The 25,540-nt window shown below is 51.6% G+C and overlaps 1 protein-coding gene across 4 annotated transcripts in view; it reads left to right on the top strand.

Annotated features, from left to right (window-relative positions):
• The window catches only part of SSH1 (slingshot protein phosphatase 1), a 30,927-nt gene extending 5,400 nt beyond the window's left edge, over positions 1-25,527 (top strand). Inside the window, exons 3-16 of one of the 4 annotated variants that reach the window (XR_005703369.2) lie at positions 11,763-11,866; positions 13,598-13,662; positions 14,361-14,482; positions 15,806-15,874; positions 16,265-16,330; positions 17,401-17,595; positions 17,896-17,989; positions 19,016-19,144; positions 19,770-19,816; positions 21,022-21,168; positions 21,748-21,948; positions 22,673-23,276; positions 23,709-25,137; positions 25,377-25,527. Coding sequence is in view for 3 of the 4 variants with exons in the window: in XM_040080756.2 (XP_039936690.1) it covers positions 9,189-9,274; positions 11,763-11,866; positions 13,598-13,662; positions 14,361-14,482; positions 15,806-15,874; positions 16,265-16,330; positions 17,401-17,595; positions 17,896-17,989; positions 19,016-19,144; positions 19,770-19,816; positions 21,022-21,168; positions 21,748-21,948; positions 22,673-23,276; positions 23,709-24,974 (3,195 nt within the window). In the remaining variant the exon portion in view is untranslated. Of the gene's footprint in view, positions 1-9,021; positions 9,275-11,762; positions 11,867-13,597; positions 13,663-14,360; positions 14,483-15,805; positions 15,875-16,264; positions 16,331-17,400; positions 17,596-17,895; positions 17,990-19,015; positions 19,145-19,769; positions 19,817-21,021; positions 21,169-21,747; positions 21,949-22,672; positions 23,277-23,708 lie in introns of those variants that run through there. The other 3 variants (XM_040080756.2, XM_040080755.2, XM_058422826.1) reach the window with 3 other exon arrangements.
• The last annotated feature ends 13 nt before the right edge of the window (positions 25,528-25,540 follow it).

The following is a 25,540-nucleotide window of genomic DNA, read 5'->3' as shown; positions in this document are numbered from 1 at the left end:
TCTGCTCTGTGTGCTCTCCTGTGTATGGGCATTTCATGCCTGTCTGTAATGCCGTTTGAGAGCTGGCTTTGTGGGGAATGGATTTTGTATTGATTATATCAAAATTCAGGATTCCTTCCTCTGCTCCTTGTACAGTGCAAGGCCCCAGGAGGAACCTGCTGAAGCCATGAGCAGCCACAGAGCCCTAATTCTTGTGCTTTCCCCCATGTGGTATTAAACAGTAACGTGTAACTAAGCAGGATGGCAGCCTCCTCTTTTGGATATGCAGTTCTGTGCTGAAAGAGAACATATAGCTTCATCCTCTTCACTGCAATTGTTCTCTCTATACAAAAAAGTCCTGGTGAGATCCTTAGATCTGTGACCACCTTTAGTCTGTCTGGCCTCTTTGCAAGCCAGGCATGTGCATCCAGTCCTGACCAGAGCCACCAGCAGTGTAGATGCACTTAGACCAGGCTTAAAGGCTGATGCTTTTCTCCTGGCTGTTGAAAAATGCTGCAGCACTGACGTTGGACACTGAGATCCTACGAGCTTCCTCTGTCCTTCGGTCTCCTGGGGCTGCTGTTCCGTATACGACTGTCAGGATAAGAATCTGGTAATTAAATAGCCAGACAGACCTCGAGAATCAGATGCCTGTCATGCACAGCCTCTGCTGTCCTCAGGGGGAAACGCTGCCAAGAGCTGCAGGAAACGTGCAGAAACAACACAGATGATAAATGGAGCTGCTGTTCGGTGGGTCGATCCCGTCCCCTTCCCTTCTCTGGATCAATCCGCTGAGACTCTGCCCGGTGCCCAGGGGGTGGCAGAATTGTTCAACTTCACTGCACTGCTTCTCCTCTGAAAAATCCCTGCAGGATGGCCTGTGCTGGTGTTTGTGCCTCGTTCGGCCCTGGTCTAGCCTTGGTGACAGCTGGGCTTTGTCACACGTGCCCTGAGCACAGGGGTCAGCAGTCCGGCCCCTGGCTCTGCAGACCCTGGAGATCTAACGGAGAGGGAGAAGGAAGGATTGTTGGAAATGTGTCCCCAGCGTGCTGCCAGCTCAAGCTGTGTTTCATCAATACAGGATGGCTGTGCTAGTACACATTTATGACATAATGTATTCATCTGCCTGCTGAACAAATTATTTTTGTTCATTCCGAAACATTCCGGGATTTTCGTTTGAGGTTGCACAGTTGGATCTGGTTCCACAAGCCATGTGATTGTTTTCTTGGAGGAGCAGGTCTGTGTCATGGTTTTGCACCCAGCCACGTCTTGCTGCTCCCTGATCATCCTGCCTTATGGTTCCTGTCATTCCAAAATGCTTTTCTTTCTCCCTGGAACAGCTTCTACCCCAGCACAGCCCAAGGGGACGTGCTCTAGGTTCAGCTTTGTTTTCAAAGATAATGCTATCTGCGTTTTCTTAGACCTTAATCTGCTTTTAATCATCTTTTTTCTCTGTTACCAAAAATGTGGAAGCTTCAACAACGTAACATCCACACTCTTCCCAGGAGCCTGTATTTCTCCCTGTGGGTAAAGACTCCGAGCAGAAGGAAAAGTAAAGAGATCTGAGAGCCCAGTTGGGCTCAGTGCAGCCGGAGCTGCACGTCTGAGCTGTGTTATCAGTGTCTGCCCAAACCTTCCCTCCTGGATAACCATCAGGGAGATGCTGTGCCTTGATCCCTTTTTCCCCTGATGGTGCAGCGCACCCACAGCTCATCCAAATCTTTGTATAACTGCTGTTAAGGCTAGGCCAAGCCCGTGGGAGGACGTGTTAGCCTAGACTTAAGCACAGCCTTAAGTTCTCTGAGATCGAGTTCCCTGCAAGCCTCGTGTGTGCGTGCGGTGCCTGTGGCTTTATCTCAGCCCCAGATCCTGCTGCTCCAGCTCCCAGCAAACTCCCAGGAGATGCTATCAAGGAGGAGGCAGAGCAGAGCCCAGCTCTTTCCCAGCTGCCTGCTCTGGCACAGGGCTGGATGTGCAGTTTTACCGTTTTGGTGTGACCCAGTTGATTCTCAGTCTCGGCCGTGTGCTGGCTCGGTCACAGCGAGGCAGAGGAGATGTTGTACAGCCCAAATCGCTCTGTGAGTGTTGGCTGTTTCTCAGATGTGGTTGGCAAACGCAGCAAGATAATCACTGGTTTTAGTTACAAATATAAATAGGTTTGTTTAGCCAGTCATTCTGTGATCTTTGCCATTATTGGCTTTCCAATCACGGCTTGAATGCAGGGTGAATGTTTTCAGGTACCTTCTGCAGGGAGGTGGAGGTTGGACACTGTGGAAGGGCCTGGAAGTTGGTTATCTCCAGGCTCTGATCAAGCCTGGATGGTTGTGGAAAGAATTGTTCTTGTTTGGCACCTCTAAACCGAATTTTAAGGGCTGGAAAGAGCATGTGGGAGGTTGAGGTTTTAAGTGTTGGGCTTGTGTACGTTTACAGATCAGTGATCCATGACAGAGAATTATTGGTGCAGACAAACTCTTAACAGAGCAACACCAGGATTAGATTGGATATCAGGGAAAATTCCTTCATGGGAAGAGTTGTCAAGCACTGGAACAGGCTTCCCAGGGGAGTGGTGGAGTCCTCATCCCTGGAGGAATTGAAAAGCTGCGTGGATGTGGCACTTGGGGACACGGTTTAGTGGTGGCCTTGGCAGAGCTGCAGGAACAGCGGGAGTTGATCTTGGAAGTCTTTTCTAACCTAAATAATTCCATGATCATCCATCCCTGTGGCAGACACCGTTGTATCTTATATCACATATACATATATTTTATACACTTAATGTATATTTAATGTGTGCGATGTATTACATATGTGATGTGTATTATATTTAATGTATATTTTAGTGCACCAAAATGATCTTTTTACACCTTGATCCTGGGTTTCTTTAGGGATTTAGGAGCACGTTTTGCTGGAGCAGCACTGAGTGAACACCTTGTATCCAGGGCCGTGTTCACGGTGCTGGGCAGGCGCTCAGGGCGGGGGGGAACACAGGGGCAGCTGCCTTGAGGATTTATTTGTGGGGACAGCAGCTCTTTACAGCCTTGACAAGTCCTGCAGGCTGCAGATTGATTGTGTCCCGTGGAGCTGGTGGGAGATCTCGGGGCAAAAGTTGCTGACTTCATGAAGTGTTCAAAACAGGACGTTGAATCACATCCTGGCCGGCGGCAGCATCCTGCCTTAGCGTGCTCCGTACAATGGGGAGGCACCGGCCCAGCCCCCGGCCCTCGGGAGCTCTCAGCCTGGAGGTGTGACCCTGGAAGCTCAGGAAGGTGTAATTAGCCCTTTACATTTTGTGGTGGGCTGTGTGTGGATGTTCCAGGGCCACTGGAGATGAGGAAACATTCACTTATTTGACACTTATTTAAGATCTGGCCTTTCCAGGAAACCGTTGCGGACTCGAAGTTGAGAAATATGAGGATTTTACTTGGATGTAGGTAGAGCAACAGCAGGAGAGCTGCCAAATTGAAGAGGTGATGATCAGACTCTTTTGGAATTGTATCTAAATATTTTTGGGTCTTTTTTTCCTTCCGTGATACCTCAGCAGTTTGGCAGAACCCAAACCACGAGGCCCTGTTATCAGAGGTGCTGGCTGTGCACAGAGCACTTGTTCCTGTAAAAGGCCAGTGTGCTCACTGTTTATTTATGTGTTAGAGCTGGGTCAGAACAATATTTTGGTTTCAAATGCCTCTTGATTTTAAATATCTTAATCTTTGATAATTGTCTGCCAAGATCTGTGAGTCAGGCATTTCTCATACAAATCCGAGCTGTGCTCTGCCTGGCAAGTGCTCCTAAGATGTTTTGGGAATGGGGAATGGACAGAACACCTTCCTAGGCCTGGTTTTACTTCTAAAGAAGAGTGTTGAAATTATTTCCTGAGAGCACTGTGGTTTTTTCCCAAACATTTACACATCCCTTTGCAGCATTTAAATCCTCGATGAAGAATCACGTCACCAGTGCACAAAAATAAGCACAGATTCAGACAGATTAGGGTGCACACCACATCCATCAGTTGTTTAGGTTTATCTGGGGTCAGGGCTCTCCTCTTCTCTCAGGCTTGTCTTCCCTATCTGAAAATTTTAGTTTCTTGAAGAAATCCTTGCTGCAAGAATTGCTGGTGAAGGAAACCTTCATATCAGGGACCGAGTCAGCCAGAAATACAGGGAGTGGGACAAGATGTCCCATTCAGATTTCCCAGAATGCTGCCAGGTTCCTTGTTTGTTCTGTCTGCCATCCAAATGGTCACATCCGACCGTGTCCAACGCTCGCATCCCAGCGGAGACTGCTGCCCGTGGCTTGGCATCTCCCTCCCAGCCCTGCAAACCATCCTGAACGCCAGCTGTCTGCTTCCCTCTGCAACACCATCCTGCTTGGAAAAGATGGGGGCAAGAAGGGTGATCCTGAAGTTTTTGCCCCCACTTTTCCATTGCGGGTGAGCTTTGTCCCTGCCTGGCACTCTCCTGGTTTTGGGAATGCTGGCCGTGTACCCTCAGGGAGTTGGGAAGGCAGGCTGCAGTCTAGTTCAACACTCCAGGTGTCAGGGCTGAGCCAGAACTTTTCTCACTCTGCTCTTACCCCGCGTGATCCGCCTGGATTTATTTTATTTTGTTTTTCCACGTTACCAACGTGTCAAGTACTCCTTGGTCTCCACTGCCTTTTTTGGAGCCATTCTGAAACCCAGCAGCTCAGCTGGTTTTGGGGTTGCTGTGCCACCAAGATTCCCAGCCGTGTTTCCGATGCCTTTGTCTGTGTCCCGGCTGCCCTTTGCTCACACCGCTTGGGAGCTGCTCCCTTAATCCTTCAGGCTGTTATTCACCTTCCTTTTCTTTTCCCGTGGCGCCATCGGAGAGTTTCCACTTGTTTCTCTGTGAGACACTGCTGAGTGGGTGAAGTGGGGTGACTTAATAAAATATTTCCAAGGATTAGAACAATGGGCTGACAGGAGGAATGCGGGAGGATGGGCCCATGTGCTGACAGCTGGGCTGGGGAGGAGGACAGGAGCAGGATCAGCTCCTGCGGGCCAAGGCTCTGGCGTTCCCTCCATGGTGGGCATCATCCCACCTCCCCTTCAGCTTGGACACTGCTCTGGGACAGCTCCAGGGCTTGGGGGCTGGCAGCAATGGCAGGAACACGGCAACATCCACAGCAGTGACTTGCAGGAAAACACGGGGAGCCAGTGTTTTGGGAATAGCCGGCTTCCCTCAGAGCACCAGGGAAATCCATCTCGTTGCTGATGCTGGGATCTGTGTGTTCCTCTGCTCTTTCCCTGGGCCAGCTGCCGCTTTCCCAAGCCTTGTCCTCCGAGTCCATGCGTCCAGGAGAGCCAGAGCTGCTGTGTGGAGCAGCTTGGGACAGCGCAGGGCATGCACCAGTGCTGGGGGCTCTGTAGGGTTAATACTCCTTTTCCTAGCAGCTCGTGCAGGCTGAGCTTTGGAGAGGATCTGGCCTGGCCTCCTGAGACAGTGACTGTCGCCACAATGACATCGTGTTTCAGTGGGAATCTCAGAAATGTTCCTCGCGATTCAGACCGAGTTCCAAGCCCATGGCGTAGCTGGGTGATGCCGGGATCAACCTCATGCCTTTTTGAACTCTGCAATTAATGGGATGAGCAGAAAGGATTTCTTTTTCCTTGTGAAACAATCTCTTATTTTATTTGGCTTTTCACCATCCAAGTACTAGGGATTCCTAGAATTTTCTCATTCCTGGCTGTTTGGGAGCAGTTCTGTCAATTTACTTTGCGCAAGTCTGCTGGAATGGGGCATGATCCTGCTAGTTTGTTTGTTTCCCTCTTCCTGCCCTTTCTCTTGAATGGTTTATCCCAGCTGCTCCTGGGTTGTCTGCAGACACAGCCTGGATCCTGTGGTTGCCCCCAGGGTGGGATACTCAGAGCTGAGCCGGTTCTGCTCCGTGCCGATCCGTGCTGATCACTGCTGCAGCCCGGTGCATCCCGGGAGCGGCTGGAGGGACATCATCAGCAGTTTATTTCTGTTGGGAAATTGGCTTTTGTGGGCTTCATGATTGATTTCATTTTTCTCTTTTTTGCCTTTTGTGCCAGAGGAGCATTTGTGTTGAATGGCCTGCAGTGTCTGCAGCCCTCTCAGCATTCCTGCTGGGATGTGGCCCACGATCCCCACGCCTCCGAGCCCAACAATGCACACTCACACTCCCCTTGGTCCCTGCTTTGCTGAGAACAGCAAAGCCTGTTGAGTTTTTATGTCTCCCCAACACCTCACTTCCTTTGAGATAGATGGAAGAGATATCTGCTCCTGCAGGGAGGCTTTGCAAACCCCTCCCACAGCTGGAGCTGCTGCCTGGCCCCTTCCTGGCACAAAGATTCCCTGGCTGTGTCCAAGGAAGGGGAGATACCCTTGTGAACCTGCAGCCCACATTTTGCTTTTCTTCTGGGGATGGCTTGTCTTCAGCTCAGGAGTCTTGGAATGATGACTTTGGGTGTGGAAGTCACAAGTACGGAAAGAGCTTTCCTGCCTTGCTTTCTCGGTCCTGAGCAGATCTCTCTGACCTTGCCAGGTGTTTTGGACTCCTGCAGTCCTGACCACAGGTCAGTTATGGGCATATCCCAAATCCTGCAGATGTGCAGTACTGCTTTGTTCTAAACCATCATTGCACCTGTTGGAACCGGGCTTTTCCAGGTGCTGCTCCCTGGGGATCGTGCAGGGCTGAGCTGGGATGGCTGTGGTGAGATTCCCACCTGTGTTTGTCCAGGTGATTCCCTTTAATATTTGTGTGACGCGGAGCAAAGGCCACTTGGACACGCTTCATAAAGAGCAGGAGAAGGGACTTGCTGCTGCTGCCGGAGTCCCTGGGGCTGTGCAGTGCCATGGGAAGGAGCAGCTTTGAAGTCCCTTTTTCCCTGGTGCTCTTTTGTCTTGCTCAGGCCCCTTCCAAGGCCCCTCTCGTGGGTCAGGAAGTGTTATCAGATGTGCCTCTATCAGGCCAAAGCAAGCAGCGCTGCCGCCTTAACCTTCATCTCTCTTGGGGAGCAGGAGCCACACAGCTGCTCTCAACTCTTCCTGTTTCTCTCCTTGTATCTTCCTTTCTGTTTGATGTGCTCCTTCCCAGCTGGGGTTGTGTGGCTGTGGGACAATGGCAGTCCCCTCTGCTCCCTGCAGCAGTGTCCTGCCTAAAATCCACCCTCTGGAATACTGAGCTCCTGGCTGGGCTGTGGGAGAATCCAGCAGGGCTGACCCAGCCCCTCTCCAGGGCTGTTCTGTGTTCTTTCTCTGTTGCCCTGAGGTGGTCGAGCTTGTTCCAGACCAAGCAGTAAAAGGGGGGAGAAAAAGGGGAAAAAAATCAGTTCTGTTCCTCCTTATCAACAGGTCCTTAGAAGAGGGAAGTGTGTTCCATTCTGTGGCACTTGGGAGCCCTGTTTTTCCCTCACCTTAATGAGTGTGGAAATGCTTTGATTAGAAGATGCTATGAAACCCAAAGAACTGGGAGGCATTACCAGGTTTGCCTTTGTAAAATCATGAGCAATTTTGAGAGAAGTGAATGCTCCTTTCCTTGTGGGGGTTTGGGGTTTTTTTTCTTCTTTAAACACAGACCTGGTTGCAGGAGGCAGCAGGAGGCTGCTCACTCACCTCAGCCTTGCCTGGGTCTTCCTAGGAAAAATGGTTTTCACTCTCCTGACTCTGTGCATCTTTGCTTTGAGATGAGTTCTGTCACTAATGTGTTAATAGGGTGTTTTCTTGTGTCCTTCAAGATGATTATGGCTTATGTGAGATTCCCCATTAAAACACGAAACTCAAACACCCGAGGCATTCAAGGATTCCTCCTGGGACTCCCCACAGCTGGAGCCACCATGGCAAAGCAAACTGCCTGGGGAAGACTGTTGTGGGACTGGCATCTGGCTGTCCAGGAGCATGAGCAGCTCTGTCTCTTTTCCCAAAAATCCAGTGTTTTTAAGGGATTGCTTACTGGCATTCCCGGCCCCGGGGGGTGGCAGTTTGTACCGCTGCCTATTGTATTCTTCAGCCATTTGAAATGGGGTTGATGTGTGTTGCAGCCACGCTCCTCTGGAGCTTTCCCAAAGGGGAAGAAATATTTCCTTTTCAAGTTGAGCAGCCAACGGATGGAGCAACAGCCTCTGGAGCCGGCTCTCAGCAGGGCTGTGGCCGTGAGCACCCTCTCCTTGCCAGCCCCTGGGGGCAGGAGGGACTGTCACTGTCTGTGCCCTCCTCATGATGCTCCTGGCCTTTCCCAGGTGCTGGGAGTGCTGGTTTTTCCCTCTCTTAGGGTGATAATTTCCTGTGTTTGGTAAGCTGAAGGTCAGGGAGTGGGAGGAGAACTGGTCTGCAGCTGTGTTGGAGCATCAGGGTGCTGGGGCTGTGACAAAACTCGTGGGCTCAGTGTTTATTCGAGAGCCTGAAGTGACTCCTTGTAGTGAAGTTGTGCTGGTCGGGATTTCTGGAAGGACGTGCGGGGATGGGGTGGTTTCTGTGGTGTGTGCCAGTCAAACTGGGTGAAAACTGGCTGGGAACTGCACAGAGAGCTCCTTCTGCCCCTGGTCAGGCTGGTGGGACCAGCGTGGCCTCACGGTGTGTGCCTGCAGAAAGAATTGGGGTTTGTCAGGAGCAAATCTGCAGGGAATTCAGTGCCAGCCAGCCCCTAACACACGAACACTGAGCACCTGAGAGAGACATTCCTTGTCCAGCAGGAGCTCAGGAACTCGGGAACGGCTCTGAAAATCCAACGCGGGACCTGTACAGTGTGGGAAGGACCATTTTAATCTCCTCTATCTATTCAAGCATTGCTTTAACTGTAAAGGAATGAACAGGCATCAGTCCATAGGATGCTTTTCCTCTAGTCCTGTCCCTCCCAGGGAATATGGACTTCCAGCAGCCAGGGGATGTGTGGGTGCCGATAGGAGCCTCTGGAGCACGAGGGGAGGAAGCAAACAAACAAACAAGTCTGGAGGAGGGAAACGATTAGCCGAGCCTCAGCTGGTTGTTTCCCCTCTTGAATGGCCCTCTTTCATCAGGATGTGGTGGGACAAGTGCTTTTTCAAGCCAGGATATCAGTGGAAGACACAGTGTTCCCTAAAAGCCATCCAGTTCCCGGGGCGCATCAGCAGCCGCGATTCCTCTGCTCGGCACAGAAAATACGCTTGACCTTTTCTTTGCCTTCTGGTGTTTTGTTTTGGTTTTGGTTTTTTTTTTTATGGGTTTAGAAGCAAAAGGATGTGAGTTTTCCAGCTGGTTATGAATCTTTTCGAACTCCCTGACTTCTGTCTGACGCTGGGGCCACCACGATGCTGTCGCTGTGCAAAGAAAAGCAGCCTGAATTAGTATGTATGAGCCACGGGGTTGTGCTTTGGGGGCATCTGTCACCCCTGCCGAGGGGCAGAGGTTGGGGATGTTCTTTAATCTTTCAGGATTTGGGTGTTCTTTAGGAGAGATTAAAAAAAAAAAAAAATAAAAAAAGCTCTGAGTTTTTGTTGTTTGCAGGAATTGCAGGGTTTGAAAGGGAGCTGTGCCTTGCCTTTCGCACTGAGCTGTGCCCAGAGCAGTTGTGTGAAGCGGCAGAGCGCAGAGAGTTCCCGGAGTGGAGATAAGGGCTGGGGTTGGGTGATGTTGTTGTTACAATGTGGTGTAAACTGTGAGCAAAGAGGCGTCTGGGTGTGTTCCCTGTGTCCCACACCGTGCTGGGCACATGGAAACTGGAGCTGGTGTGGAGATGGGGAGTGCTGGGTGTCAGGGTGGGTTTGTGCAGGGCAGGAACGGGGATTTCAGTGGAAATGGAAACCTTGCTCTCAGCAGGCTCCTGGCTTGGCTTTCTGGTTCATTTCCACGCACACGGATACACGGGAACAAAAATTTTGCTGTGTGAGTTCTCCTTTTCCTGGACCACTTGCTGCTCCAGCAGCACAGCTTTCCCTTTTGCCTGCAACTGGGAATATTCTGCTTTGTTGCCACAGATTTCCTGACTGCAGGCGGGAGAACATCTGTCAAGATGTATCATCAGAGCAGGAGATCCTGATAACTTCGGGAAGGAGCTCTGTTTTTTCCAAGGTTTTTCCTGCTGTAAAAATCCTAGTCAGTACTTTGAGATCAAAGATCCTTTGGGGTAAAGCACTGAAGTAAAATATCCTATTTCAGGAATTTTTTTTTTTTTTGCTTTTTTGCTTTCCCAAAGAAATTTTTCCCCGAATTCTCAGGATGGGAATGCTGTGAATTCTCTGCTTGTGCATGATCTAAGCATTCCCAGCCTCTTGTGAATGCTGAGTATCCCATACGTTGTGTGGGGGTCGCTGCCTTTGTGTCACTTCTGGCCTTTTTTAACGCTTTCCTGTGAGGTCTGTGGTGAGAAGGAAACAAGGCTCTTCCTGGCTGGCTCCTGCAAGGAGCCACATTCCCGTGTGCAGCCGTGGGTGCCGTTATCCCGAGCCAGGCTGAGCTCGGATCCTGCTCGGACACAGCCGGTGAGGTGAGGAGGGAGTGCTGGAATCCTGTGGGAATGGAAGTGGAGAATTGTTGGAATTAGAGCGCGCTTCTCCTGCTGTGTTTTATTGATCTTGCGGAGCCTGGAATTCAGGCAGAAATTTTAGTTCACTTTTTAAAAGCAACTGAAATCTTGAATTCAAACCCGATCCAGATTTTTCTGGGAAATTGTTGAAATTCAGTTGAAAGAGGAGGAAGCTTTGCCTGGGAACTTGGGCAGTGTTCTTAAGACATTAGAAAATCTGAAATGACATGAATTTCATGTGTGTCCTCACAAAAATGCTGAGGTGGAACAGAGCACTGGGAGCATTAACGCTCACTCCTGCTCCAAGGCAAAGACCATGGATAAAATATGGAGCAGATGAGTGCTGGGAGTCGTAACTCCAGTGGGATCATTTGCTGGAGCATAAGTAACTCCTGTGTAGCTCAGTCTCATAATGGAGCATTTCTGTTTAGTAGATGCAGACTGTAATTAATGGTGATCCATGGCTGCAAGCGTGGGGCGGCGGAAAACTGGGCTTTGGAACAACAAATGGCTCTTGTGCTGTTTGGGGAGCAGAGGAAACACATCCCAAGCAATTCCTGTGCAGCTGAAAGGTTCCTCAGGAGACAGGGATTTCCAGCCACGTGGGAAATACAACTTCACTGCTTCTGGCCAGAGCAATTTCTCAGATTCTCATGTGTGTCCGGGAGAGGCAAAATCCGGCTGTGCCGGAGCTGTTCTGCCTTCTCCTCCCTTCTGTTCCAGCCCTGGGTGTCATTTCCCTCTGGGAATGTCACAGTGTTTGCCCAGACTCTGCATCCCTGGATGCTGATCCACAGCAGAGCCAAACCTCTGCTCTTGTGCCGGTTGTTTTATCCTGAGGGTCCAGAGCTGTGTCTTTTCCCTTGGGATGTGCAGGTTCCATCTCCCTTCCTCTTTAAATCTACACAGTTGCAGGTTCTTGTTTTTGCACTCCAAGGAAATGTCAAGAACTGCAATCAGCAGGAAGTGATGGGCTCAGAACCTGCTCTCCAGTCCACTGCAGGTCTCAGCCTGTAAAAAGTCCAACCCTGTGTTTCTTTTAAGTTGCAGAATTCCATAATCAAGTGATAAAGTCATTTCTAGCCCATGACAGCTCAGGCAAGTATCTCCTGCAGGGGCCAAGTAATAAAACAGCGGTGGAAAATGACAGATGAATAATCCATGAACAATCCCAGAGTCATACGAGTGGCTGTGGCAAAATCCTGCTATTTTAGTGAGGAAAGCCCTTCCTTTCCCAGATGTGCACATTTTGCTGCTCTTTCCTTGCAGCTGACTCCTGTGTGATTTTTTTTCTTTTTATTTTTCCCCAGCCTCAGCGAGAGCTTTTTCATGGTGAAAGGTGCAGCCCTTTTCTTACAGCAAGGAAACAGCTCCCAGGGCCAGCGAAGCCTCCAGCATCCTCACAAACATGCAGGTAACGGATTCAATCCCCTCTGGAGATCCCTTTTCCCTCCCATCCGAAGGGACAGGCTGGTGGCACAGGTGGGTGACTCCCCAGGTTGTCCTGGTGATCCTTGTACAACCTGCTGAACAAATCCAGGGTTTCGGCCCACGTTCAAATCACTGAGATTTATTTGGGATCATTGAGTTTTGGTTTAAACTTTTATCATTCTCTTGGAACTGTGACTGGAGTAGATACCTATTCTCCGTGGAAAACACGGCATTTTGCATGGCTCCCTTTAGGCAGGGAAGCCTGTGCAGCCAGCAGGGCTGTGTGGAATATCTCTCCCTGTTTTCCCCACCACAGAGGAGGAAATGTCACTTGTGCTTTGGTCTGTTGATCTTTGCCTCCCCTTTGGCCTGTGGGGAGGAAAAGTGGCAGGGCTGAGTCACAGAGCTCAGCAGCCCTCGGGCACTTGTGGATGTCCTGGAGCTTTCTCCAGGGGCTCTCCCAGCCTCCAGTAATCTGGGGGCTTGGGACTCTTTGCTTAGAAACTTCCTGTTGCTGGTTTTGTTTGGATGTTGCTGGTCAGAGCAAGGGATGTTTGATCAGCATTTGGGTATCTGATAGAAGTACATTTGTTAGCTCCTCGTATCCTGGTTTCAGGAAAACCCCCTCTCCTATCAGCTCACCACAGTCTGGTGGAGTTTATCCTGGTTTGAGAACAGACTGCCCTGCTTGCCCCCGTCCCTTCCAGTTGCCAACTGGTGGGAAGAAATGGCAGGGAGTGGTGTGGTGAGTGTACACACAGATTTGGATGCAGATAAGGGCATCCAGGGAAGTTGATTCTGCTTCCCCAGTGTTTGTGCCCCCTGCCTCTGGCAGTTTGGGAATAGGTGGGTACCGGGCGAGAGGAACTGGGATTTGGGGGCATTTTGAGAGCAGGAGCCTGTGGGAAAGGCACAGTGTGGTCCTGTGTGCTGCTTAGCAAACACTCCAGCACAAAGTGGGTGTTTGAATGCCAAGCTTGGCTTTGGGTTTCTTTAACTGTCAGCAATTCCATATACCCAGCAAACAGCCTACGGAAGGAATTTTATCTCGCATGGAAAGTTATGAGTGCATTACTGAGTTATTAGATGGGAACTTGGTTTGTTTTCCTGTAGATTCCTTGTTCCTTTCGTCTGCTTTCCCCGAACAGAAATGTACCCACAGGTCTGGAGCTGAGGGGAGTTAGTGCATGAGCAGGACTTGGAGACAGAAGGGCTCCACCACCCAAACCAGGCTATTCCTGCAGCCCTTCCCTCTGGAGGTCACTCATGCTCATCACACCCTCTGCAGGGCTGGGAGGGCTGATCCCACCATGCTGGGGGTGATTCACACCTCAAAGTTGTTCTTTTCCTCCTTTCTTCCTGGTTTTTAATCAAGAGTTTTTCCCCTTCTTCCTCACCTGTTCTCATGGCCAATCCTTTCTGTCCTCTCTGGGCTGCTGTGACCAGGAGAGAATCCTCACTTGTGCCAGCCACAGGTGGTTTCAGTTGGTTTGGTGATTTCCAAATACTGTAAGGTTGTGTTCTCACCCACCCAGGGAATGCCCATCCAAGAATCTCATTACTCTCAGTGCTCTCTGGGACAGCAAAGTTAATTGAGCTCCCTTAATTAGTATTTTTTGGTTTAGAACCATCCAATTTCTTTAAAGGTCAAGACTCTGTTGATTGCTAGTGCAGCAAGAGCCCCTCTGTGATGGTTGCTCTGCTTTCTGTGCAGGTGACTTGCCCCAGCACCTCCAGGTGATGATCAACCTCCTGCGCTGCGAGGACAGGATCAAACTGGTAAGGACAGGTGCATTTTCCTGCTCTCATTTCTGTTGGAAGTGTTTGCAACAGACCCGTAGAAGAGCAGGAAAAGCATTGGCAAATCCTAGATTTCGGAGCTGCCTTGATTCTCTGCTGGTTTCCAGCCCTACCCCATTTTCCTGTCCACTCCTTTTGCCCTGAAATGTTCTGTTTTGTTGGATTTCATTTTCCACTCAGCTGACAAACACTAATACAGGAGGAGAGACAGGACCTTGCTGATTCTCTTGGACACTTTCAAGTCAGCTTTGAGATTGCATCAGCTGGGCTGGGCTTTCTTTTGAAGAAATCTGCAGATCAAAATCTGCTGTAGAAGTCACTTCTCTGCAGAGAAGTCCTTGCCAGTTGTGCCTCCTGCAGGACTGAGCTATTTCAGTGAAGGTTTGGGAGTGGGAGAATCCTCTGAGCCTGCCTGTTTTCAGTTCAGTGCATGACCAATGTTCATTACACTTCTGCTTGAAACTTGAGAATCTTTGGGTTATATTTTTTTGGGTTACATTTTTTTAACATTTCCCCAAACTGGAGCGGGTCATCTTGGCTAATCAGCCCCTCACCAAAATGCCAATCAGCCTTGCTGTATCTCCCATCCTGCACTGAATAAAGCTTTTGGGCAGGATCAGAGCTTTCAAAGCCTTGTGCAGCAGCGGCAGCACTAATGAGGCAGAGGTGCTTTGCAGGCCGTGCGTTTGGAGAGCGTGTGGACCGACCGCGTGCGCTACATGGTGGTGGTGTACAGCAACGGGCGGCAGGACACCGAGGAGAACATCCTGCTGGGAGTGGACTTCTCCAGCAAGGAGAGGTAGGTCTGAGCTGGCAGCCAGGCAGGATGGGCTCTCTGGAAGCACCAAACTGTCCCCGAGCAGTTGGGTTACCTGCATTGGCAGATTCCAGCAAGAGAAAGGGCACGGGGATGAGTTTTCTGGCGGTTTTTTTCGAGGAAGTTTTCAGTCTCTGTGGAATCAAAGGTGGTGGCGTCCACCTCACCAGTGGGAGTTTGCTGCCTGCTCCCTGCAAAATGCTCTTGCAGACACATTTACAAAACTGGAACTCGTTCTCTCCCCCAGCCTCCAGTGTGTTGATGGAATGATGCAATGGAGCTGCTTTGGGGGAGTAGCTTTGTTGCCAAATAACGTCAAAAAACAATACTGCAGAAGCAGCTCCAAAACCAACAAACAACTGTGTCAGCAACGAGCTGTTCCTTTTGTCTGACTGATAAGAGCACACAGTATTTGGAAAAGCAAGTGAAATATTTTGTTATCGCAGCCCCTGTCAGACTATACCAGTTCTGGTGAGTACACCAAGGCAGAGGAGCTCTTGGCTCAGGGAGAAGGGGCTGGTTTGGTAGAGCTGGAGTCAGAGGCTGGAGCTGCCAGGCTGTTGTGGGTGTTCTCCCAGGATTTAACCAGCTGCCCTGTCCTTGTGGTGCAGCCTCTGTGAGTTTTGTTTAATTCTGGAGAACCTTAGTGGTGATTTCCCCTGGAGAGGGGGAAGGGGAAGCTTTGCACAGCAGAGGGATCTGTAGGGAAGCTCCCAGCCGTCCCTTCCTCATCAGATCATTGTCATTGGCTTTGATGCTGCCTCTGTTCTGCTCTGAAATTCCCACGTGGCATTCCCTTGGTGTGCCACAGCAGGGTAAGTTTGCCATGTCACCTCCACTCTGAAACAACCTTGCATCCATTTGCTCCTGGTGATTATTGATGTGAGGCATGGGGAAGGATGGATTTCTGTTGCTGTCTGCATCCCAATTTCCTTTAAAACCTGAATATCTCAGCAGCTTAATTATTTACAGCTGGAAGTTCCTGGCCTTCATTATAGCAGGGTTTTCTTGCCAGATTGCCTATCTGAACTGGAAGTGTTCTTTTGGGTCAGATAAACCCCTAAAATCCATTTTCATCTGTTCCACCTGTTAGAATGATCCCAGGGAGCCATCACCACGAGTTATCACCTTGTCAGACCTTCAGGCTCCAGCTTCCAGTTTTATTTGACAGCCTAAAATATTACGAAGGATTACTAGAGCAAGGCTTGAGGATTTTAAAAATTAAAGAGTATTAATAATTTAGGCTATTGGCATGACCACATCGTGGCCTATATTTAACTTCCTGTCTCACCATCTCTCTTCCAGTAAAAGCTGCACTATAGGAATGGTTCTTCGCCTGTGGAGCGATACTAAAATCCATCTGGATGGGGATGGGTAAGAAACCACATTAAAAGGATAAATGTGAATGTCCTTCCCTACCTGGGGGCTGCTCTAGGAGAGATCCTCCATCACCTTGCAAATGAAGTGCCCATTTTGGATTCATGGCTGCAGAGTCCTCTTGTTCAAACAGTGAGTTCTTGTCGTGCTGCGCTCACACTGCTCCCGTGGTTCCAGGGAATGCTCTGAAACCCCTCTGAGGACTGGAGCTCCCATTCCTGGCAGCCTCTTGCATTCTTACTTGGGGGGGTTGGAAAATCAGTGAGAGAAGCTCTCATCCTGATTCTTTTGGCCTATGAGTGCCCCAGTGCAGTAGCTGTTTGTAGAAAGAGGGATGGGGTGCAGAGAAAAGCAGTTTTTGACTGGATTTTTCCCTCTCTCCATCAGTGGTTTCAGCGTGAGCACTGCAGGGAGGATGCACATCTTCAAACCTGTGTCGGTGCAAGCCATGTGGTACGTGAGGGGCTGGGCTCAGCGAGACACTCTTCTTTCTGTCAGCAAATTAAAAAAAAAATGAACTGCATTTAGCCTTCTCCATGATGGGTGTGTAGTTCAGAGCAGCTCTGTGTCCTTCAGTGGCACCAGGGAGATGAATAACTAGGAAAGATGAGCTCCAATTCCTGGAGCTGCAAACCAAGAATTTCCTCTCTCTACGTGTTTCTCTCAGTGGCTGACAGAGGAGGTTCAGGGCCCATTGCCAGCCCATTCCCTGTGTCCTGCCCCATTCCTGGGCTTCCTGCAGCCCCAGGTTCACCTTCCAGCCCCTACCCCCCCTCCCCTGTGCAGGAATTCCAAATTCCTGAAGCAGAGGTGGCTGAGCCAGCAAATTCCTCTCTGGAGAGGCTGCTCCACATGGAACTGTGCCCTCTGCCTGGGCAATGCTGTCTGCCCTTGGAGCCTGGAGAGATCCCTGTCCCAGGGAAGGGATACACATGTGGAGAGGGATGTTGTGATGGTTTGGTACAGAAACAGAACTCCTGTTCCTGTCAGCTTTGAATTTGGTCCCTCCTGTTGCCAGCCTTGGATGTGTTTGATGTGTTCAGTGCAACAACTTCGGAGCAGAACCTTAAAGAAAGGAAAAAATGAGGAGAGAAGGAAGGAAAAAGTAATGTTAGGATTTGCAAAAACAAATGACCCAATCTGGGCCTTGTCCCTGGAGCCTGTCAGGGGCCAGGAATGCTGGTAAACATGCATCAGGCTCCTTGCTGAAGGTGGCTGGAAAACTGTCCCTGTTCCTTATCTTCCTTTGGCTGTACAAGTCGGTTAATGATTAGATCCCAGAGCAACTTGTGCCTCCTTCTTCCCTGTTAATTGAGAGGAGATTCCAGCCCCTGCCTCAGCCCTGCTGTGAGAAGCCCCCAAGGTGTAGTTTGTGCCTCTTTGAGCTCTGACGCCATAAATTTCCTGTTTTCAAAGAGCAAACTGCAGCAACTAATGCCGAAAATCACTTTTCATCTGTGAAATTCTCTCAGCTCCTGCTCTGTCTGCTCACAGCTGCCCAAATCTCTTCTCCAACCCTGCAGGTCTGCTTTACAGATCCTCCACAAAGCCTGTGAAGTTGCCAGGAGGTACAACTACTTCCCAGGGGGGGTGGCCTTGGTGTGGGCCACCTACTACGAGAGCTGCATCAGCTCGGAGCAGAGCTGCATCAATGAGTGGAACGCCATGCAGGACCTGGAGTCCACCCGCCCCGACTCCCCAGCCCTCTTCGTTGACAAGTCAGTGCAGCTTTTTATTGGGAAAACTTTGCTTGGCTCCTGAAGGAAATCTCCCCTTCTCCCCGTTCTTCCTGGCCTGGTTCATTTCTGGGGTTGCAAAAGCCACAAAAGAGAATTGGTGTGAAGTAGTGAGACCTGAAACTTCAGCTTGTGATGAGCACCAACAAGCTGCCTTTTTTTATTTCTTCCCATTATTCTCATAAAAATTCCCTTTAACACAAGCCCTTCCCCTCACTCCTCAGTGCTGTGCCACGTGCTGCCAGCCTGGAATCATCCTCTCCTATTCCTGTTCCTTCCCAGGCCGACGGAAAGGGAACGAACCGAGCGGCTCATTAAAGCCAAGCTCCGGAGCATCATGACCAGCAAAGACCTGGAAAATGTGACTTCCAAGGAGGTAAATATAGGAAATTCTCACCCTTATTCTTCCTGCCAGACTGCCTCTCTGGAGAGTGGTGAGCAGGCACCGCATGCCTGGGTGTCCCTGGCTTAGAAATGTGCATTTCAACCGTTCTGTAAAGGCTTTGCTGCACCTCCCTCCTGAGAAATCAGGATAATCCCAGCATCAGAAGAGACTTTCAGGACCTCAGTAACAACTGTGTGACTTTCAAGTTAAATTATAAGGTTTTATTTCCTTTTTTTTTTTTTTTTTTTTCCCCCTGGACAAATGTCAGAGGACCTTGCAGACAGCATTTTGCTGGTGAGTTTGTGGATGGAAAATCAGGAGTCGAGGCTAGAGCTCGTTTGGATCCATCCCCCAGGCTGGTGTAATCCATCCACCCCCGCTGCAGACGTGATCAGAGTGGGAATGGTTCTTTTTGTGGTGGTTTTGGTTTTGAAGGGAGGTTGTTAAGATGCAAGTGGTAGGAGGAAGCTGAGAAGGTGTCTGTCTGTGGATGTGTTCCTCACTCCTGCTGCAGACAAGCTCTTGTTTTCTGTTTTTTATCTCTCAAATTCTTATTTTTAAGGAGCAGGTACCTCAGAATGCTTTTTTTTTTTCCCCTCAGATGTTATCTGAAGCTTTTACGGCTTCTTAGTTCGGGGATTTAGGATACCAAGGGAAGAGACAGTGGTTTTAAACTGCCAGAGGACTGGGGCAGATGGGATTTTGGGAAAGAATCCTTCCTGCTGAGGGGCTGGGATGGAATTCCCAGAGAAGCTGGAATCCCTGGAAGTGTCTGAGGCCAGGTTGGACAGGTCTTGGAGCAACCTGGGATAGTGGAAGGTGTGGGACGAGCTGAGCTTTAATGTCCCTTCCCACACAAACCATTCTGGGACGATTGGAGAGATGCCACTTTCCAGAAGGCTGAGTCCCTGCTGGTGTTTTTAATGAAAAAGTGAAAAGTGTTCTGCAGGGAAGTGCCCACAGATGTTTCTGTTGGACACCGAGATTCCAGCGCCATCCTTTGTGTTCGCTCTGCAGATCCGAAACGAGCTGGAGAAACACATGAACTGCAACTTGAAGGAATTCAAGGAATTTATAGACAATGAAATGCTGCTGATCCTGGGTCAGATGGACAAACCATCCCTGATTTTTGATCATCTGTACCTGGTGGGTGTCAGGAGCTCCTGGAGACCGCTGCTGTGCTGTGTCCAATCCTTTGCCACTAGATGGAACTCCAGGCAAAACCAGGCTCTGCCTCTGGAACAAAGACTTCCCAGACATGAACAGTTTGTGCCCCTTGGGTCTTTTTGTTGTTGTTCTGGAGAGAGTCAGAGGAAGTGCTCGTGTTTCAGGGCAAAACCTGCCTTTTAACAGTTTACATCTTTCTCTTGTGAAGATCTGGGGGGAATCCAAGGTGTAACCACGCCTAGAGCTTTCAGGATTTGCCTCGCTTCTCGTGTGTGGCATGTCTGGGATCACAGGTGTATTCACTTTGTTTCCCTGAACTATTCCTCCCTGTGTTTAAAAGCCCAGCATGGCCTGGGGCAGTGATTTGGGATGAGCTCAGTCACACCCTAGCCTAGAACAAACTCTGTGGGCGAGTTGTGCCCTGGTCCTTCCTTCAGCAGGTCCCTGCCTCAGGACATGGCATCAGTGCCCCATTCCTGTCTCAGAGGCTGCTCCCAACATTCCAGTCAGCTCAGGAGGATGGCTGGGGCTGGGGGATTGCAGAACCTTGGGGACAAGGGCTGTTTTGGGGCCCCTTGGCAATGTGTCTTTGTGGCTGTTGCAGGGCTCCGAGTGGAACGCTTCCAACCTGGAGGAGCTGCAGGGCTCAGGGTGAGTACTGCTCCTCCCAGGCTCCAGAGCCTCCACCGTGTGCCTGCAGTTCCCCCAGGACTCTGGAGAGGACATTTGTAGTCTCTGGGGATGATTTGGGGCCCATTCTCAGCTGTGGGGTAACTTCCCACCAGCAGCTCTGTGGAGAAATCTCTCCAGCCTCGCTTTTATCACCAGCACAGAGTGAAAATAACAAACACTTGTCATTCGTGAGGTCCAGCAGGATCCCCATCCCTCGATGTTCCCAGTGCTGTGCCAGGTGTGAATTCCTGCAGGCTGCAGAGGAGCAAAGGTTGCAGCACTGAGGAGAATTCTCCATTCAGATGGAGCAGAGCTGACTGTGGATGAGCAAACTCCTCCTCACCTGCCTGGACAGGCAGCTTCAGGTGTCTCACCCATCCCCACGGTGCTGCTTGGCTCCATTCCCACACTTTTTGCATCAGGGAGAATTCTGTCTGTAAATATTTGCTGCTCACTCAAGGCGTGCACCAATCTCGATGTGAGGAACTGAAGCTCTTCACAATTGCAGCACAGCTGAAAATGTTTCATTTGGAGTCCATTTGGAGCAGATGTCTGCACATCTTGGGGCAAGGAAATGAAGCAGAGTGTTAATGATTCTGTCTTGCACTGGGATATGCAGTGTCCAAAGGCAAAGCTGGACAAATTCTGAGACAAATATCCTGTGTCCTTGATTTTTCTCAGTGATACGAGGTGATAAATCAACCTGGACATTCATTCTCGGGTACATTGTTATCCCTGCTGCGATATTTGGCAGGAATCAAGAGTTAACACGTGACTCTCGTGGTTTTGGTCGGAGAGAAGGGAAGGGATGGGATTGCAGCTGAACCCTGCAGCTGGGGTTGGTGATTCCTGGGTTATGTTCCCAGATGATTCACTTCTTTCTGCATCCCCAGAGCTATGTGGCACAGCGAGGAGTTCCTGGTTGGGTTACACAGACTCAGAGACAGTAAATGGGGTAAAAGAAACTTCTCCCTCCTGTGCCCAGGGTGTCTGGACACTTGGGATGTGCTGGCAGTGAGAGGTGGCAGAACGGCCTCGTGTGTGCCCTGTGTCACCAGCTGTAGGTTTGGGATTAGGGCTGTAGGTAAAACCTTACAGCTTGGGTTGGATTCCATGGATTTAGTGTCCCTCAGTGCCTGTGTGATGACCATGGCAGCTCAGGGTGTCTCTCCTGGTGCCCACAGCATTGACTACATCCTGAACGTCACCCGGGAAATCGACAACTTCTTCCCGGGCCTGTTCGCGTATCACAACATCCGGGTGTACGACGAGGAGACCACGGACCTGCTGGCGCACTGGAACGAGGCTTATCACTTCATCAACAAGGCCAAGTGAGTGCTGGGACACCTGGCCCTGGGGGAGGGCACAGCCCAGCTCTCCCTGTCTCATCCTGGGCCCTCAGGGAGCCACACGAACTGCGGGGCCTTGGCATCAGCATTCCGAGTTCCCGGAGCTGGAGCTCCCTTGTGCCCTGTCCCTTCCTGGGCTGGCATTAACCTGTTCCTTAGCCCAGCAGTTTTAGTACGTCTTTGTTTTGTTTCCAAAAGGAAATGAGGATGTTTCCTCTTCTGGAGAAGTTCTGGAGCTGCTCCAGTTGTGTCTGTGTTGGGCCTGCCCCAGCTGTCTCTGCAGACAGAGCCCGTGAAACCCTCTACACTCAGCTTTTTCCCAGTGATCCCAGTATCCAGTGACTTGGGATGGAGGCAGGAGCTTCATGGTGGTCTCTGAAATGAATGAGGCTGCCCATCTCTACCTCCCAGCTTTTCTGAAGAGGGATTCTTCTCCTGACCCTCATAATCCCAAGCGTTCCCCCCCTCCAGAGCCGTGATGCAGGGCGGGCAGAGCGGGGAGCGCTGTCCCTCCTCCGGAACAGCTCCATAACCCGTGACACGGGATTTGTTCTCCTGCAGGAAGAACCACTCCAAGTGCCTGGTGCACTGCAAGATGGGCGTGAGCCGCTCCGCATCCACCGTCATCGCCTACGCCATGAAGGAATTCGGCTGGTCCCTGGAAAAGGCCTACAATTACGTGAAGCAGAAGCGCAGCATCACGCGGCCCAACGCCGGCTTCATGCGGCAGCTGCTGGAGTACGAGGGCATTTTGGATGCCAGGTGAGGCTCGGGAGGAGCGGGAAGGAAAGGAGCTGCTCGTGGATAACGTCACAAAGGATCGCTGGGTCTCTGTCGGTGCCGTGCCCACGGTGTTGCCTGCAGGGTGTCTGTAGAAGGGCACGGGCAGAACGCTGGGTCAGTCGTGCTTTTCCTGAACATTCCCTGTGCCAGGCGCCCTGTGTGGAAATTAGCTGGGAGAGCTGCTCTGGTGTAATTCAGTGAGGGTTTCTCCGTGCTTGGGAAGCACGTTTGGGTTTCTCAGCAGCCGGTGCTGCTCAGCACAGCATTGTTCTTGTTTTATGAGGCAGAACTGAGCTCGGGCCGTTCCAGTGGCAAAGCGTTCGTGGTTCTGTGCCAACCCCAGGGCTCTGTCACTGCAGGGGCTGTAGTATTTATCCTGTGAGGATAGAGGAGAGAATTCTGTGCCCTGGTTCAGCAGGAGCTGTGCCATGGGACGTGCAGAGGGATCAGTTTGGGGGGTTGTGCTCTGAGGGGGCTTCTGTGCCCTGAGGGGTGTCTCAAGGTCTGATCCCACTATGGCTGCGCTCAGGGCATTGCTCTGGAACGGGCAGGTGGGGGGAAAATCCCAGTGCTGAAGGTGATTTGTCCAAGTGGGATCTCGGGTCTGGGCCTAGCCCTTGGATTCTGAGCTGAGGAGATGAGGGAAGCTCCTGGCACTGGGCATCCTGCAGGGCAGTCACTCGTGTCCTTGTCCTCTCCCCAGCAAGCAGCGCCACAATAAACTCTGGAAGCAGCAGGCTGAGAGCAACCTGCCCCAGAACACCGACGGCACCACGGGGTCGGGAGACTTCTTACTGGAGAGCTTGGACATCGACCTGGAGAACCGCCTGGCTGACCTGGACATGCCTTCCCAGTCAGCCTACCTGGACAACCGAGCCGGCTCCGACGGGTCCGTGGGCTTCCAGTACTGCTTCCGCCGCCTCTCGGACACGCTGCTGGAGAACAAGATTCCCGGGGACAGGGAGGGCTTCTTCCACATGGAGCAGCTGGAGCGGGATGCGCTGGCGGGACAGCCTCCGTCTGCACCGGCCCAGGGGAGGCTGCTGGAGATGGGGAAGGCCCCGGAGAGAGCGGAGCCGCTGGCAGAGCTGGGCGGCTTCTGTGAGAAAGAGGCAAAGAAGAAGCTGGACTTCAGCCCCAGGAAGGGAAGGATGGTCCTCGGGGAGCCGGGGCAGGACGGCGTCAGGGAGGAAAATCCCATGGAAAAGTGGAAGCGGCGTTTGTCCACGCACAAGGAGGAGAGCAGGCTCAATAGGGAGAACCTGAATAACAACAACAGCAAAAGGAGTTGCCCAGAGGATTTTGAGGTGCGTATGGAGGTGAGGTGGAGGTGATTGGCATGGCTGACTCTGCTGCAAGTGAAACTGCTCTTCTCATCCTCATAGCCCAGTTTCATTTGACTTGGATAAAGCCTTTCATTCCATGATGAGCTTCTCCCCTTTCGTGGCGCTTCTGACCAGGGCTTTGCTTGCCCGAGCTGTGGATGTAGATGCCCGAGAGCACCCAGTGAGTGCCCTGTAAAGTGCTGTGGGCAGCTCGCTTGCATGACCCTCGCTTGGCACGGTAGGTATTCCTTGGAGACGCTGTCCTGCTGGGAAAGCACGTGGCTTTAGTTCCTGCTGCGGGTCCTGAGGTGGAAATGGGCTTTGTTCCAGATCTCTTTGGCTGTCCCACACCTTCTGGGCTGTGCTGGCATTAGTTCCGTGCTCGTTGATCTGCCCCTGTTTTCTCTCCTGCAGCACGATGCCGTGTTCGGGATCCTCAGCAAGGTGAAGCCCTCCTACCAGTCCTGCACCGACTGCATGTATTCCTCGGCGGGATTGGCCCCCGACTCCTTCGGGGAGCAGTGCGAGAGGCTCGGCGCCGCGCGGCGCAGCGGCACCATCTGCACGCAGCCCGCGCTCCTGTCCCACCTGCACTCCCACCTGATGGAACACCTGCCCAGCAGGGCACCCCCCGAGGAGCCAGGCAGAACTAAACACAGCGAGGCTCCGCTCCCTCTGGCGCCGGGAGCCGGGGCTGTGGAGGCTGGCGCGGGCAGGTCACTCGATCAGCACTGCGGCCTTTTGGAGAGAGGGAAGGAAGCGCCAAAAACCCCCGAGAAAACTCCGCTGCCCAGGAGAAACTCCCACTGTGACAGGAGCCTCCTTCACGCAGAGGTGGTGAGGGAAGAGTCCCTGGCCAGGAAGGACCCCAGGCCAACCAAGGACCTGAAGTACTTGTTGTTCAGCAAAGACTTGGAAAAGCCGAGCGCCAGCAGTTACTTGATGCAGCACCAGGAGTCGCTGCTCCAGCTGCAGAAAGCGGGGTTGGTCAGGAAGCACACCAAAGAGCTGGAGCGCCTCAAGAGCCTGCCCTCGGATGCCTCGGCGCTGCTCCGGGACAGCCCCCTGGGCAGGGTGGACTCCAGCATCGTGGAGGAGAGCGAGGACTTGATGTCCCATCCCGGCCTCGTGCCTCTCCTGACACCCGTGGGGCCGGTGCCGGGAGACGCCGAGAACGACGTGGAGAAGCTGGGGGTGAAGCGCGTCCTGGAGGGGATCTCCCAGAAAACCTCCACGCCGGCCGGGTGCCGCCTGGAGCACACCAGCAGCTTCACCAAGGACTTCCTGAAGACCATCTGCTACACGCCCTCCTCCTCCCGCAGCTCCAACCTGACGCGCAGCTCCAGCAGCGACAGCATCCACAGCGTGCGCGGCAAGCCCGGGCTGGTGAAGCAGCGCACGCAGGAGATCGAGACCAGGCTGCGCCTGGCCGGCCTCACCGTGTCCTCGCCCCTGAAAAGGTCCAACTCCCTCGCCAAGCTGGGATGTCTTAACCTGTCCTCCGAGGATTTGTCGAGCGACGTGGACGTGTCCACCATCACGGGCTCCAAGGAGGCCGTGTCCAGCGAGTGCTCCGTGCTCTGTGAGCCCCCGCCGAGGAGCGCGGACGGCGCCTCCAAACCGGGAGGGAAGCCTCTGGCTGGGAGCTTGAAGAACACGCTGTGGATGGGCAAAAGTTGATGCCTCGCCTGGGGAGGAGGGGGCTGGATTTTGGGGAGGTTGCAGCGTTTATTCATTGCACCGGTGCTGTTTCATCGTCTGACTCGCAGCAGCTCGTCTGGTGCCACCTCCTTGTCCCCTCCTTGTGCTCCGAGAGAGGAGGAAAGAACCACGATGGGTCAAGGTGAAGGGCACAAGGGAAATAAAACGTGTTGCATGGTTTAGAGGAGGGCTTGGTGTGTGACTCGCCTGTTGTCCTGCAGGATGCTCTTCCTAGTACTGTTTGCCAAGTGTAATAACGTGGATTTGTGTGTGGTTATGGATAGATATTTGTATCTCTATCTATCTATATCTAAAATGCTGAAATATTCTGTTTCAAAGACTCAAAATAATTATTCATGACTTTATTTTTTTTTTTTACAGAACAAACGCAAGTCTCGATTTAAACAGGGCACTTGTGGAAAAATCCTTAAAATGGTGACACGCACACTACCTCTGTTCTCGCTGGCTTTTCGTCCTGGCTTCTTGTTTGGGGCTTTTAGCCAAAAGGTTTTGGATAAAATTTGGAACAGAATTCCTGTTGTTGT

The sequence above is a fragment of the Hirundo rustica genome, chromosome 17, assembly GCF_015227805.2.
Source record: "Hirundo rustica isolate bHirRus1 chromosome 17, bHirRus1.pri.v3, whole genome shotgun sequence".
NCBI lineage: Eukaryota > Metazoa > Chordata > Aves > Passeriformes > Hirundinidae > Hirundo > Hirundo rustica.
The sequence above is the reverse complement of the archived record's forward strand: the minus strand, read 5'-3'. Positions and strand labels throughout refer to the sequence as shown.